The sequence below is a fragment of the Somniosus microcephalus genome, unplaced genomic scaffold (assembly GCF_052327205.1).
Source record: "Somniosus microcephalus isolate GS21.2 unplaced genomic scaffold, FLI_Smic_1.0 unresolved_chr2, whole genome shotgun sequence".
Classification (NCBI taxonomy): Eukaryota; Metazoa; Chordata; class Chondrichthyes; order Squaliformes; family Somniosidae; genus Somniosus; species Somniosus microcephalus.
In genome coordinates, this window is record NW_028225180.1 from 70,868,021 (window position 1) to 70,882,792 (window position 14,772).

Below are 14,772 nucleotides of genomic sequence, written 5' to 3' on the forward strand. Positions count from 1 at the left end.
GCTCTCACACTGGACTGGTGCAGTGTGGAAAGATCGGAGCTCTCACACTGGACTGGTGTAGTGTGGAAAGATCGGAGCTCTCACACTGGACTGGTGTCGTGTGGAAAGATCGGAGCTCTCACACTGGACTGGTGTAGTGTGGAAAGATCGGAGCTCTCACACTGGACTGGTGCAGTGTGGAAAGATCGGAGCTCTCACACTGGACTGGTGTAGTGTGGAAAGATCGGAGCGCTCACACTGGACTGGTGTAGTGTGGAAAGATCGGAGCTCTCACACTGGACTGGTGTAGTGTGGAATGATCGGAGCTCTCACACTGGACTGGTGTCGTGTGGAAAGATCGGAGCGCTCACACTGGACTGGTGTAGTGTGGAAAGATCGGAGCTCTCACACTGGACTGGTGTAGTGTGGAAAGATCGGAGCTCTCACACTGGACTGGTGTAGTGTGGAAAGATCGGAGCTCTCACACTGGACTGGTGCAGTGTGGAAAGATCGGAGCTCTCACACTGGACTGGTGTAGTGTGGAAAGATCGGAGCTCTCACACTGGACTGGTGTAGTGTGGAAAGACCTGAGCTCTCACACTGGACTGGTGTAGTGTGGACAGATCGGAGCTCTCACACTGGACTGGTGTAGTGTGGAAAGATCGGAGCTCTCACACTGGACTGGTGCAGTGTGGAAAGATCAGAGCTCTCACACTGGACTGGTGTAGTGTGGACAGATTGGAGCTCTCACACTGGACTGGTGCAGTGTGGAAAGATCGGAGCTCTCACACTGGACTGGTGCAGTGTGGAAAGATCGGAGCTCTCACACTGGACTGGTGTAGTGTGGAAAGATCGGAGCTCTCACACTGGACTGGTGTAGTGTGGAAAGATCGGAGCGCTCACACTGGACTGGTGTAGTGTGGAAAGATCGGAGCTCTCACACTGGACTGGTGTAGTGTGGAAAGATCGGAGCTCTCAGCCTAGACTGGTGTAGTGTGGAATGATCGGAGCGCTCACACTGGACTGGTGTAGTGTGGAAAGATCGGAGCTCTCACACTGGACTGGTGTAGTGTGGAAAGATCGGAGCTCTCACACTGGACTGGTGTAGTGTGGAAAGATCGGAGCTCTCACACTGGACTGGTGTAGTGTGGACAGATCGGAGCTCTCACACTGGACTGGTGCAGTGTGGAAAGATCGGAGCTCTCACACTGGACTGGTGCAGTGTGGAAAGATCGGAGCTCTCACACTGGACTGGTGTAGTGTGGAAAGATCGGAGCTCTCACACTGGACTGGTGCAGTGTGGAAAGATCGGAGCTCTCACACTGGACTGGTGCAGTGTGGAAAGATCGGAGCTCTCACACTGGACTGGTGCAGTGTGGAAAGATCGGAGCTCTCACACTGGACTGGTGCAGTGTGGAAAGATCGGAGCTCTCACACTGGACTGATGTAGTGTGGAAAGATCGGAGCTCTCACACTGGACTGGTGCAGTGTGGAAAGATCGGAGCTCTCACACTGGACTGGTGTAGTGTGGAAAGATCGGAGCTCTCACACTGGACTGGTGTAGTGTGGAAAGATCGGAGCTCTCACACTGGACTGGTGTAGTGTGGAAAGATCGGAGCGCTCACACTGGACTGGTGTAGTGTGGAAAGATCGGAGCTCTCACACTGGACTGGTGTAGTGTGGACAGATCGGAGCTCTCACACTGGACTGGTGTAGTGTGGAAAGATCGGAGCTCTCACACTGGACTGGTGTAGTGTGGAAAGATCGGAGCTCTCACACTGGACTGGTGTAGTGTGGACAGATCGGAGCTCTCACACTGGACTGGTGCAGTGTGGAAAGATCGGAGCTCTCACACTGGACTGGTGTAGTGTGGAAAGATCAGAGCTCTCACACTGGACTGGTGTAGTGTGGAAAGATCGGAGCTCTCACACTGGACTGGTGTAGTGTGGAAAGATCAGAGCTCTCACACTGGACTGGTGTACTGTGGAAAGATCGGAGCTCTCACACTGGACTGGTGTAGTGTGGACAGATCGGAGCTCTCACACTGGACTGGTGCAGTGTGGAAAGATCGGAGCTCTCACACTGGACTGGTGTAGTGTGGAAAGATCGGAGCTCTCACACTGGACTGGTGCAGTGTGGAAAGATCGGAGCTCTCACACTGGATTGGTGTAGTGTGGAAAGATCGGAGCGCTCACACTGGACTGGTGTAGTGTGGAAAGATCGGAGCTCTCACACTGGACTGGTGTAGTGTGGAAAGATCGGAGCGCTCACACTGGACTGGTGTAGTGTGGAAAGATCGGAGCTCTCACACTGGACTGGTGTAGTGTGGAAAGATCGGAGCTCTCACACTGGACTGGTGTAGTGTGGAAAGATCGGAGCTCTCACACTGGACTGGTGTAGTGTGGAAAGATCGGAGCTCTCACACTGGACTGGTGCAGTGTGGAAAGATCGGAGCTCTCACACTGGACTGGTGCAGTGTGGAAAGCTCGGAGCTCTCACACTGGACTGGTGTAGTGTGGAAAGATCCGAGCGCTCACACTGGACTGGTGTAGTGTGGAAAGATCGGAGCTCTCACACTGGACTGGTGCAGTGTGGAAAGATCGGAGCTCTCACACTGGACTGGTGTAGTGTGGAAAGATCGGAGCTCTCACACTGGACTGGTGCAGTGTGGAAAGATCGGAGCTCTCACACTGGACTGGTGTAGTGTGGACAGATCGGAGCTCTCACACTGGATTGGTGCAGTGTGGAAAGATCGGAGCTCTCACACTGGACTGGTGTCGTGTGGAAAGATCGGAGCTCTCACACTGGACTGGTGTAGTGTGGAAAGCTCGGAGCTCTCACACTGGACTGGTGTAGTGTGGAAAGATCGGAGCTCTCACACTGGACTGGTGTAGTGTGGAAAGATCCGAGCGCTCACACTGGACTGGTGTAGTGTGGAAAGATCGGAGCTCTCACACTGGACTGGTGTAGTGTGGAAAGATCGGAGCTCTCACACTGGACTGGTGTCGTGTGGAAAGATCGGAGCTCTCACACTGGACTGGTGCAGTGTGGAAAGATCGGAGCGCTCACACTGGACTGGTGCAGTGTGGAAAGATCGGAGCTCTCACACTGGACTGGTGTAGTGTGGAAAGATCGGAGCTCTCACACTGGACTGGTGTAGTGTGGAAAGATCGGAGCTCTCACACTGGACTGGTGTAGTGTGGAAAGATCGGAGCTCTCACACTGGACTGGTGTGTGGAAAGATCGGAGCTCTCACACTGGACTGGTGCAGTGTGGAAAGATCGGAGCTCTCACACTGGACTGGTGCAGTGTGGAAAGATCGGAGCTCTCACACTGGACTGGTGTAGTGTGGAAAGATCGGAGCTCTCACACTGGACTGGTGTAGTGTGGAAAGATCGGAGCTCTCACACTGGACTGGTGTAGTGTGGAAAGATCAGAGCTCTCACACTGGACTGGTGTAGTGTGGAAAGATCGGAGCTCTCACACTGGACTGGTGTAGTGTGGAAAGATCGGAGCTCTCACACTGGACTGGTGTAGTGTGGAAAGACCGGAGCTCTCACACTGGATTAGTGTACTGTGCAAAGATCGGAGCTCTCACACTGGACTGGTGTAGTGTGGAAAGATCGGAGCTCTCACACTGGACTGGTGTAGTGTGGAAAGATCGGAGCGCTCACACTGGACTGGTGCAGTGTGGAAAGATCGGAGCGCTCACACTGGACTGGTGCAGTGTGGAAAGATCGGAGCGCTCACACTGGACTGGTGTAGTGTGGAAAGATCGGAGCTCTCACACTGGACTGGTGTCGTGTGGAAAGATCGGAGCTCTCACACTGGACTGGTGTAGTGTGGAAAGATCGGAGCTCTCACACTGGACTGGTGTAGTGTGGAAAGATCGGAGCTCTCACACTGGACTGGTGTAGTGTGGAAAGATCGGAGCTCTCACAGTGGACTGGTGTAGTGTGGAAAGATCGGAGCTCTCACACTGGACTGGTGCAGTGTGGAAAGATCGGAGCTCTCACACTGGACTGGTGTAGTGTGGAAAGATCGGAGCTCTCACACTGGACTGGTGTAGTGTGGAAAGATCGGAGCTCTCACACTGGACTGGTGTAGTGTGGAAAGATCGGAGCGCTCACACTGGACTGGTGTAGTGTGGAAAGATCGGAGCTCTCACACTGGACTGGTGTAGTGTGGAAAGATCGGAGCTCTCAGCCTAGACTGGTGTAGTGTGGAATGATCGGAGCGCTCACACTGGACTGGTGTAGTGTGGAAAGATCGGAGCTCTCACACTGGACTGGTGTAGTGTGGAAAGATCGGAGCTCTCACACTGGACTGGTGTAGTGTGGAAAGATCGGAGCTCTCACACTGGACTGCTGTAGTGTGGACAGATCGGAGCTCTCACACTGGACTGGTGCAGTGTGGAAAGATCGGAGCTCTCACACTGGACTGGTGTAGTGTGGAAAGATCGGAGCTCTCACACTGGACTGGTGCAGTGTGGAAAGATCGGAGCTCTCACACTGGACTGGTGTAGTGTGGACAGATCGGAGCTCTCACACTGGACTGGTGTAGTGTGGAAAGATCAGAGCTCTCACACTGGACTGGTGCAGTGTGGAAAGATCGGAGCTCTCACACTGGACTGGTGCAGTGTGGACAGATCGGAGCTCTCACACTGGACTGGTGCAGTGTGGAAAGATCGGAGCTCTCACACTGGACTGGTGTAGTGTGGAAAGATCGGAGCTCTCACACTGGACTGGTGTCGTGTGGAAAGATCGGAGCTCTCACACTGGACTGGTGTAGTGTGGAAAGATCGGAGCTCTCACACTGGACTGGTGTAGTGTGGAAAGATCGGAGCTCTCACACTGGACTGGTGTAGTGTGGAAAGATCGGAGCTCTCACACTGGACTGGTGTAGTGTGGAAAGATCGGAGCGCTCACACTGGACTGGTGTAGTGTGGAAAGATCGGAGCTCTCACACTGGACTGGTGTAGTGTGGAAAGATCGGAGCTCTCAGCCTAGACTGGTGTAGTGTGGAATGATCGGAGCGCTCACACTGGACTGGTGTAGTGTGGAAAGATCGGAGCTCTCACACTGGACTGGTGTAGTGTGGAAAGATCGGAGCTCTCACACTGGACTGGTGTAGTGTGGAAAGAGCGGAGCTCTCACACTGGACTGGTGTAGTGTGGACAGATCGGAGCTCTCACACTGGACTGGTGCAGTGTGGAAAGATCGGAGCTCTCACACTGGACTGGTGTAGTGTGGAAAGATCGGAGCTCTCACACTGGACTGGTGCAGTGTGGAAAGATCGGAGCTCTCACACTGGACTGGTGTAGTGTGGACAGATCGGAGCTCTCACACTGGACTGGTGTAGTGTGGAAAGATCGGAGCTCTCACACTGGACTGGTGCAGTGTGGAAAGATCGGAGCTCTCACACTGGACTGGTGCAGTGTGGACAGATCGGAGCTCTCACACTGGACTGGTGCAGTGTGGAAAGATCGGAGCTCTCACACTGGACTGGTGTAGTGTGGAAAGATCGGAGCTCTCACACTGGACTGGTGTCGTGTGGAAAGATCGGAGCTCTCACACTGGACTGGTGTAGTGTGGAAAGATCGGAGCTCTCACACTGGACTGGTGTAGTGTGGAAAGATCGGAGCGCTCACACTGGACTGGTGTAGTGTGGAAAGATCGGAGCTCTCACACTGGACTGGTGTAGTGTGGAATGATCGGAGCTCTCACACTGGACTGGTGTCGTGTGGAAAGATCGGAGCGCTCACACTGGACTGGTGTAGTGTGGAAAGATCGGAGCTCTCACACTGGACTGGTGTAGTGTGGAAAGATCGGAGCTCTCACACTGGACTGGTGTAGTGTGGAAAGATCGGAGCTCTCACACTGGACTGGTGCAGTGTGGAAAGATCGGAGCTCTCACACTGGACTGGTGTAGTGTGGAAAGATCGGAGCTCTCACACTGGACTGGTGTAGTGTGGAAAGACCTGAGCTCTCACACTGGACTGGTGTAGTGTGGACAGATCGGAGCTCTCACACTGGACTGGTGTAGTGTGGAAAGATCGGAGCTCTCACACTGGACTGGTGCAGTGTGGAAAGATCGGAGCTCTCACACTGGACTGGTGTAGTGTGGACAGATTGGAGCTCTCACACTGGACTGGTGCAGTGTGGAAAGATCGGAGCTCTCACACTGGACTGGTGCAGTGTGGAAAGATCGGAGCTCTCACACTGGACTGGTGTAGTGTGGACAGATCGGAGCTCTCACACTGGACTGGTGTAGTGTGGAAAGATCGGAGCTCTCACACTGGACTGGTGTAGTGTGGAAAGATCGGAGCTCTCACACTGGACTGGTGTCGTGTGGAAAGATCGGAGCTCTCACACTGGACTGGTGTAGTGTGGACAGTTCGGAGCTCTCACACTGGACTGGTGTAGTGTGGAAAGATCGGAGCTCTCACACTGGACTGGTGTAGTGTGGAAAGATCAGAGCGCTCACACTGGACTGGTGTCGTGTGGAAAGATCGGAGCTCTCACACTGGACTGGTGTAGTGTGGACAGATCGGAGCTCTCACACTGGACTGGTGTAGTGTGGAAAGATCGGAGCTCTCACACTGGACTGGTGTAGTGTGGAAAGATCGGAGCGCTCACACTGGACTGGTGCAGTGTGGAAAGATCGGAGCTCTCACACTGGACTGGTGTAGTGTGGAAAGATCGGAGCTCTCACACTGGACTGGTGTCGTGTGGAAAGATCGGAGCTCTCACACTGGACTGGTGTAGTGTGGAAAGATCGGAGCTCTCACACTGGACTGGTGTAGTGTGGAAAGATCGGAGCTCTCACACTGGACTGGTGTAGTGTGGAAAGATCGGAGCTCTCACAGTGGACTGGTGTAGTGTGGAAAGATCGGAGCTCTCACACTGGACTGGTGCAGTGTGGAAAGATCGGAGCTCTCACACTGGACTGGTGTAGTGTGGAAAGATCGGAGCTCTCACACTGGACTGGTGTAGTGTGGAAAGATCGGAGCTCTCACACTGGACTGGTGTAGTGTGGAAAGATCGGAGCGCTCACACTGGACTGGTGTAGTGTGGACAGATCGGAGCTCTCACACTGGACTGGTGCAGTGTGGAAAGATCGGAGCTCTCACACTGGACTGGTGTAGTGTGGAAAGATCGGAGCTCTCACACTGGACTGGTGCAGTGTGGAAAGATCGGAGCTCTCACACTGGACTGGTGTAGTGTGGAAAGATCGGAGCTCTCACACTGGACTGGTGTAGTGTGGAAAGACCTGAGCTCTCACACTGGACTGGTGTAGTGTGGACAGATCGGAGCTCTCACACTGGACTGGTGTAGTGTGGAAAGATCGGAGCTCTCACACTGGACTGGTGCAGTGTGGAAAGATCGGAGCTCTCACACTGGACTGGTGTAGTGTGGACAGATTGGAGCTCTCACACTGGACTGGTGCAGTGTGGAAAGATCGGAGCTCTCACACTGGACTGGTGCAGTGTGGAAAGATCGGAGCTCTCACACTGGACTGGTGTAGTGTGGAAAGATCGGAGCTCTCACACTGGACTGGTGTAGTGTGGAAAGATCGGAGCGCTCACACTGGACTGGTGTAGTGTGGAAAGATCGGAGCTCTCACACTGGACTGGTGTAGTGTGGAAAGATCGGAGCGCTCACACTGGACTGGTGTAGTGTGGAAAGATCGGAGCTCTCACACTGGACTGGTGTAGTGTGGAATGATCGGAGCTCTCACACTGGACTGGTGTCGTGTGGAAAGATCGGAGCGCTCACACTGGACTGGTGTAGTGTGGAAAGATCGGAGCTCTCACACTGGACTGGTGTAGTGTGGAAAGATCGGAGCTCTCACACTGGACTGGTGTAGTGTGGAAAGATCGGAGCTCTCACACTGGACTGGTGCAGTGTGGAAAGATCGGAGCTCTCACACTGGACTGGTGTAGTGTGGAAAGATCGGAGCTCTCACACTGGACTGGTGTAGTGTGGAAAGATCGGAGCTCTCACACTGGACTGGTGTCGTGTGGACAGATCGGAGCTCTCACACTGGACTGGTGTAGTGTGGAAAGATCGGAGCTCTCACACTGGACTGGTGTAGTGTGGAAAGATCGGAGCTCTCACACTGGACTGGTGTAGTGTGGACAGATCGGAGCTCTCACACTGGACTGGTGTAGTGTGGAAAGATCGGAGCTCTCACACTGGACTGGTGTAGTGTGGAAAGATCGGAGCTCTCACACTGGACTGGTGCAGTGTGGAAAGATCGGAGCTCTCACACTGGACTGGTGCAGTGTGGAAAGATCGGAGCTCTCACACTGGACTGGTGCAGTGTGGAAAGATCGGAGCTCTCACACTGGACTGGTGCAGTGTGGAAAGATCGGAGCTCTCACACTGGACTGGTGCAGTGTGGAAAGATCGGAGCTCTCACACTGGACTGGTGTAGTGTGGAAAGATCGGAGCTCTCAGACTGGACTGGTGTAGTGTGGAAAGATCGGAGCTCTCACACTGGACTGGTGCAGTGTGGAAAGATCGGAGCTCTCACACTGGACTGGTGCAGTGTGGAAAGATCGGAGCTCTCAGACTGGACTGGTGTAGTGTGGAAAGACCTGAGCGCTCACACTGGACTGGTGTAGTGTGGAAAGATCGGAGCTCTCACACTGGACTGGTGTAGTGTGGAAAGATCGGAGCTCTCACACTGGACTGGTGCAGTGTGGAAAGATCGGAGCTCTCACACTGGACTGGTGTAGTGTGGAAAGATCAGAGCGCTCACACTGGACTGGTGTAGTGTGGAAAGATCGGAGCTCTCACACTGGACTGGTGTAGTGTGGAAAGATCGGACCTCTCACACTGGACTGGTGTAGTGTGGAAAGATCGGAGCTCTCACACTGGACTGGTGTAGTGTGGAAAGATCGGAGCTCTCACACTGGACTGGTGTAGTGTGGAAAGATCGGAGCTCTCACACTGGACTGGTGTAGTGTGGAAAGATCGGAGCTCTCACACTGGACTGGTGTAGTGTGGAAAGATCGGAGCTCTCACACTGGACTGGTGTCGTGTGGAAAGATCGGAGCTCTCATACTGGACTGGTGTAGTGTGGAAAGATCGGAGCTCTCACACTGGACTGGTGTAGTGTGGAAAGATCGGAGCTCTCACACTGGACTGGTGTAGTGTGGAAAGATCGGAGCTCTCACACTGGACTGGTGTAGTGTGGAAAGATCGGAGCTCTCACACTGGACTGGTGTAGTGTGGAAAGATCAGAGCGCTCACACTGGACTGGTGTAGTGTGGAAAGATCGGAGCTCTCACACTGGACTGGTGTAGTGTGGAAAGATCGGAGCTCTCACACTGGACTGGTGTAGTGTGGAAAGATCGGAGCGCTCACACTGGACTGGTGCAGTGTGGAAAGATCGGAGCTCTCACACTGGACTGGTGCAGTGTGGAAAGATCGGAGCTCTCACACTGGACTGGTGTAGTGTGGAAAGATCGGAGCTCTCACACTGGACTGGTGCAGTGTGGAAAGATCGGAGCTCTCACACTGGACTGGTGTAGTGTGGAAAGATCGGAGCTCTCACACTGGACTGGTGTCGTGTGGAAAGATCGGAGCTCTCACACTGGACTGGTGTAGTGTGGAAAGATCGGAGCTCTCACACTGGACTGGTGTAGTGTGGAAAGATCGGAGCTCTCACACTGGACTGGTGCAGTGTGGAAAGATCGGAGCTCTCACACTGGACTGGTGCAGTGTGGAAAGATCGGAGCTCTCACACTGGACTGGTGCAGTGTGGAAAGATCGGAGCTCTCACACTGGACTGGTGCAGTGTGGAAAGATCGGAGCTCTCACACTGGACTGGTGTAGTGTGGAAAGATCAGAGCGCTCACACTGGACTGGTGTAGTGTGGAAAGATCGGAGCTCTCACACTGGACTGGTGCAGTGTGGAAAGATCGGAGCTCTCACACTGGACTGGTGTAGTGTGGAAAGATCGGAGCTCTCACACTGGACTGGTGTAGTGTGGAAACACCTGAGCTCTCACACTGGACTGGTGCAGTGTGGAAAGATCGGAGCTCTCACACTGGACTGGTGTAGTGTGGAAAGATCGGAGCTCTCACACTGGACTGGTGTAGTGTGGAAAGATCGGAGCGCTCACACTGGACTGGTGTAGTGTGGAAAGATCGGAGCTCTCACACTGGACTGGTGTAGTGTGGACAGATCGGAGCTCTCACACTGGACTGGTGTAGTGTGGAAAGATCGGAGCTCTCACACTGGACTGGTGTAGTGTGGAAAGACTTGTGCACTCACACTGGACTGGTGTTGTACGGAAAGACTTGTGCACTCATACTGGTTGTGGAAATGATGAGATTTCAATAAAGACCTGATCCTGCATTACTACAACGAAACGTAAAAGAACAGGAAAGCAGTGCAACACCCACCAGCGTCCTGCACTGTCCCATTTAAACAAATCTTATTAAATTCATTTTTCATCGGATTTGATTTTTAAGTCATGGCAGCGGTGTTGAAATAATAAATGCTTCTTCTGAAATTTCACATCTCCTTACCTCGTAGCTGTGGACCACTCTCATTCCCCTGCCACCGCCTCCGTAAGCTGCCTTAAAGATTATTGGATAACTGTAAGAGCTGGCAAATTCTTGGGCCTCTGACAGAGACGTTATGGGCTTTGAGGTCCCTGGTACAACCGGCACGCCTAAAGAGAGAGAAAGGACAGTGAAACGGTCTTGCCTGTCACAAACATCACAAACATTGGTCCTTTCTTGTGGAGGACCTTTTAATACACTTGCCATCGAAGGGACAACCTTGGTTCGAAGGTCCTGGCCGGTGACGCTCTGACTTGCCCTCAGAACAGCAACAGAACGAGCTGCGGCTTTCTCTCCACCCTGGGCTTTGACAGAGGCGCCCAGCAATGGCACAGCTCAACTTACTGTCTGCAGAACCTCAACTACAAACTGAGCACCTCGAGGAACAGTGCCAGCAAAAGGAGGCATTTAACTGGAAAAGAGATCGGCTGTTTACTGACCAATATGCAACAGCAGCAACTTGCATTTATACAGCGCGTTTAACATATTAAAACGCCCAAGGAGCGATTATCAAACAGAATTTGACACCGAGCCACATTAGGATAAATTAGGGCAGGTGACCAAAAGCTTGGTCAAAGAGGCAGGTTTTGAGGAGCGTCTTAAAGGATGAGAGAGAGGTAGCGAGGCGGAGAGGTTTAGGGAGGGAATTCCAGAGCTTAGGGCCCAGGCAGCTGAAGGCACGGCCGCCAATGGTGGAGCGATTATAATCAGGGATGCTCAAGAGGCCAGAATTGGAGGAGCGCAGAGATCTCAGGGGGTTGTGGGGCTGGAGGAGATTACAGAGATAGGGAGTGGCGAGGGCCATGGAGGGATTTGAAAACAAGGATGAGAATTTTTAAGTCGAGGTGTTGGAGGACCGGGAGCCAACGTAGGTCAGCGAGCACAGGGGTGATGGGTGAACGGGACTTGGTGCGAGTTAGGACACGGGGGCAGCTGAGTTTTGGAGGAGCTCAAGTTTACGCAGGGTGGAATGTGGGAGGCCGGCCAGGAATAGTCAGGTGACATGCATCATACCAAAATTGTTGCATTATTAACCATACAGTAACACTAGAGGCCCACCACAAAGCAAGTGTGTAAGGCACACCCCTGTATTCACAGGGCACGTGTGGCAACAGGGTGGCTCTTTGCTTGTTCCAGTGCAGCTGTAGACTTGATCTGGTGGCAGACGAACCACAGGTATCCAAGGTTTGCATTCGAAGCAAGCAGAAGAGGAACTTTACAGCATCGTTCCTCTATTTCAGATTCAACAGCAACTTTCAAAAGGGAATTGGATATGTCCTTGAAAAGGAGAAATGTGCAGGGCTACGGGGAAAGAGCAGGGGGGGGGGGGGGCGGAGTGGGACTGATTGGCGAGCTCTTTCAAAGAGCCGGCACAGGCACGATGGGCCGAATGGCCTCCTCCTGTGCTGTCTGATTCAATGATTTTTACCCCGCTGCGGCCTAATATAAGGGATTTTCTGACCCCATACCTGCATGCAACTTTCTATTGTTATTCACCCTTAAACTTTTTGTTTCCAGCCATTCCCTTCCGTCCCTCAGGCACTGGCTCCACTCTAGGCCAGGCTCGTGTTTCCAGTACTTCACCCAACTGGCGATCCACGGACGAATCTCGGCACTGAATGTGGGCTGGCTATTCAACCAAAGAACCATCACGTCCCAAGCCCATTCCCAATGCCCTCATGTTTATTTTGCCACTGGGGGGGTCATTGGGTCAGGAGCTGCAACCCCAACGGGTCTTTCCTCTTGATAGCCTAGAGGTAGTAAGGCAAGTGCACCAACCACCACCCAATTGAGATAAAGCAGCAACAACAACAACTTGTATTTATATAGTACCTTTAACATTGTAAAACGTCCCATGGCACTTCACAGGAGTATTAAAAGACAGAAAATTTGACACCGAGCCACATAAGGAGAAATTAGGGCAGGTGATCAAAAGCTTGGTCAAAGAGGTAGATTTTAAGGAGAGTCTTAAAGGAGGAAAGAGAGGTAGAGAGGCGGAGAGGTTTAGGCAGGGAATTTCAGAGCTTAGGGCCCAGGCAGCTGAAGGCACGGCCACCAATGGTACCTATAGCAATCTGGGAAGCAGAGATGCAGAGTTCAGTTGGCCTCGCACCCTCCTTCCTATCTCTGTAATCTCCTCCAGCCCCACAACCCTCCGAGATCTCCGCACTCTTCTAATTCTGCCCTCTTGAGCATCCCTGATTATAATCGCTCAACCATTGGTGGCCGTGCCTTCAGCTGCCTAGGCCCTACGCACTGGCATAATTTGCAACAAACATATATTCCTCTAGGGCATAAAAACCCAAAAGGAAAAGTGATCTAACCCTGGCTAACAAAAGAAATTAAAGCTAGTATTAAGTCAAAGGAGGAAGCTTTCAAGCCATAAAGTTGCCAGAAAAATCTTTTTAGAAATCAGCAAAGGGGGGGGGGAACCAAGAAATTGATAAAGAAAGGGAAAATGGAATATGAGCACAAACTAGCGAAAAATATAAAAACGGATTGTAAAAGCTTCTATAGGTATGTGAAAAGGAAAAGACTGGCGAAGGTAAATGTAGGTCCTTTACAGTCAGAGATGGGAGAATTTATAATGGGGAATGAGGAAATGGCAGGGAAATTAAATAAATACTTCACGGAGGAAGACACAAAAAACCTCCCAGAAATACGAGAAAACCAAGGGTGTGGTGAGAATGAGGAACTTAAAGAAATTAGTATTAGTAAAAAAAACAGTACTGTACTAGCAAAATCAATGGGACTAAAAGTCGATAAATCCCAAGGACCGGATGACTTACATCCTAGGGTTTTGAAAGACGTGGCCACTGGGATAGTGGACGCATTGGTTGTCATCTTCCAAAATTCTACAGATTCTGGAACGGTTCCTGCAGATTGGAGGATGGCAAATGTAGCCCCACTATTTAAGAAAGGAGGGAGGGAGAAAACGGGGAACTACAGCCCTGTTAGCCTCACATCAGTAGTTGGGAAAATGCTGGAATCTATTATAAAGGATGCAATAACTGGACACTTGGAAACTAATACAGGAAACTCTTTTTTATCCGGCAGCGACGGGACCGGCGTGGTGCCAGTTTATCAAAAAGTCCGGATTACTGAGAGGTATAGTTAAAAGGTACGAGAGCTCTGTAAACAGCAACAAAGCCAGGCTTCCCTGTTGCTTAGCAACAGGTGCAGGAACTCCAGCCACAGACCAAGCGTCCCTGTTGCTTAGCAACAAGTGCAGGAACCCCGGTTACATGGCCACAGATCCAGGAACGGCCACTAATATGAAGTAAAACTTACCTGAACCTACTCCTGAATTTTGCCGGTTAACAGAGAATTCCGGTTATTTAGGTGCCGGTAAATCGAGAGTTTTCTGTAGTAAGATTGGGCAGAGTCAACATGGATTTATGAAAGGGAAACCCAGTTTGACAAACCTATTGGAGTTCTTTGAGGCTGCAACTAGTGGAGTAGACAAAGGGGAACCGGTAGATGTGGTGTATTTGGATTTTCAGAAAGCCTTCGATAAGGTCCCACACAAGAGGTTGGTGAACAAAATTAGGGCACAAGGAATTGGGGGCAATATACTAGCATGGATTGAGAATTGGTTAACAGAGAGAAAACAAAGAGTAGGGATAAACGGGTCTTTTTCAGGATGGCAGGCTGTGACTAGTGGGGTACCACAAGGATCGGTGCTTGGGCCCCAGCTATTCACAATCTATATCAATGATTTGGATGAGGGGACTAAATGTAACATTTCCAAATTTGCTGATGATACAAAGCTAGGTGGCAGTGTCAGTTGTGAAGAGGATGTGAAGAGGCTTCAAAGGGATCTCGACAGGCTCAGTGAGTGGGCAAGAACATGGCAGATGGAATATAATGTGGATAAATGTGAAGTTATCCACTTTGGTAAAAAAAACAGAAAGGCAGAGTATTTCCTAAATGGTGAAAGATTGGGGAATGCAGATGCTCAAAGGGACCTGTCTTACTCCAATTATATAGGGCCTTGGTGAGACCACACCTGGAGTACTGAGTACAATTTTGGTCTCCTTACCTAAGGAAGGATATACTTGCAACGAAGGTTCACGAGATTGATTCCTGGGATGGCAGGACTGTCATATGAGAAGAGATTGAGTAAACTAGGCCTGTATTCTCTTAAATTCAGAAGAATGGGAGTGGATCTCATTGAAGCATTGAAAATTATTACAGGGCTTGATAGGGTGGAT

At 51.6% G+C, this 14,772-nt stretch overlaps 1 protein-coding gene across 1 annotated transcript in view; it reads right to left on the bottom strand.

The window, feature by feature from the left end:
- LOC147092801 (pyruvate carboxylase, mitochondrial-like) overlaps positions 1–14,772 on the bottom strand; it is an 80,830-nt gene that overhangs the window by 22,956 nt on the left and 43,102 nt on the right. The window contains exon 6 of the mRNA XM_085975688.1: positions 10,523–10,668. Coding sequence (XP_085831814.1) covers positions 10,523–10,668 — 146 coding nt within the window. The remainder of the gene's footprint in view (positions 1–10,522; positions 10,669–14,772) is intronic.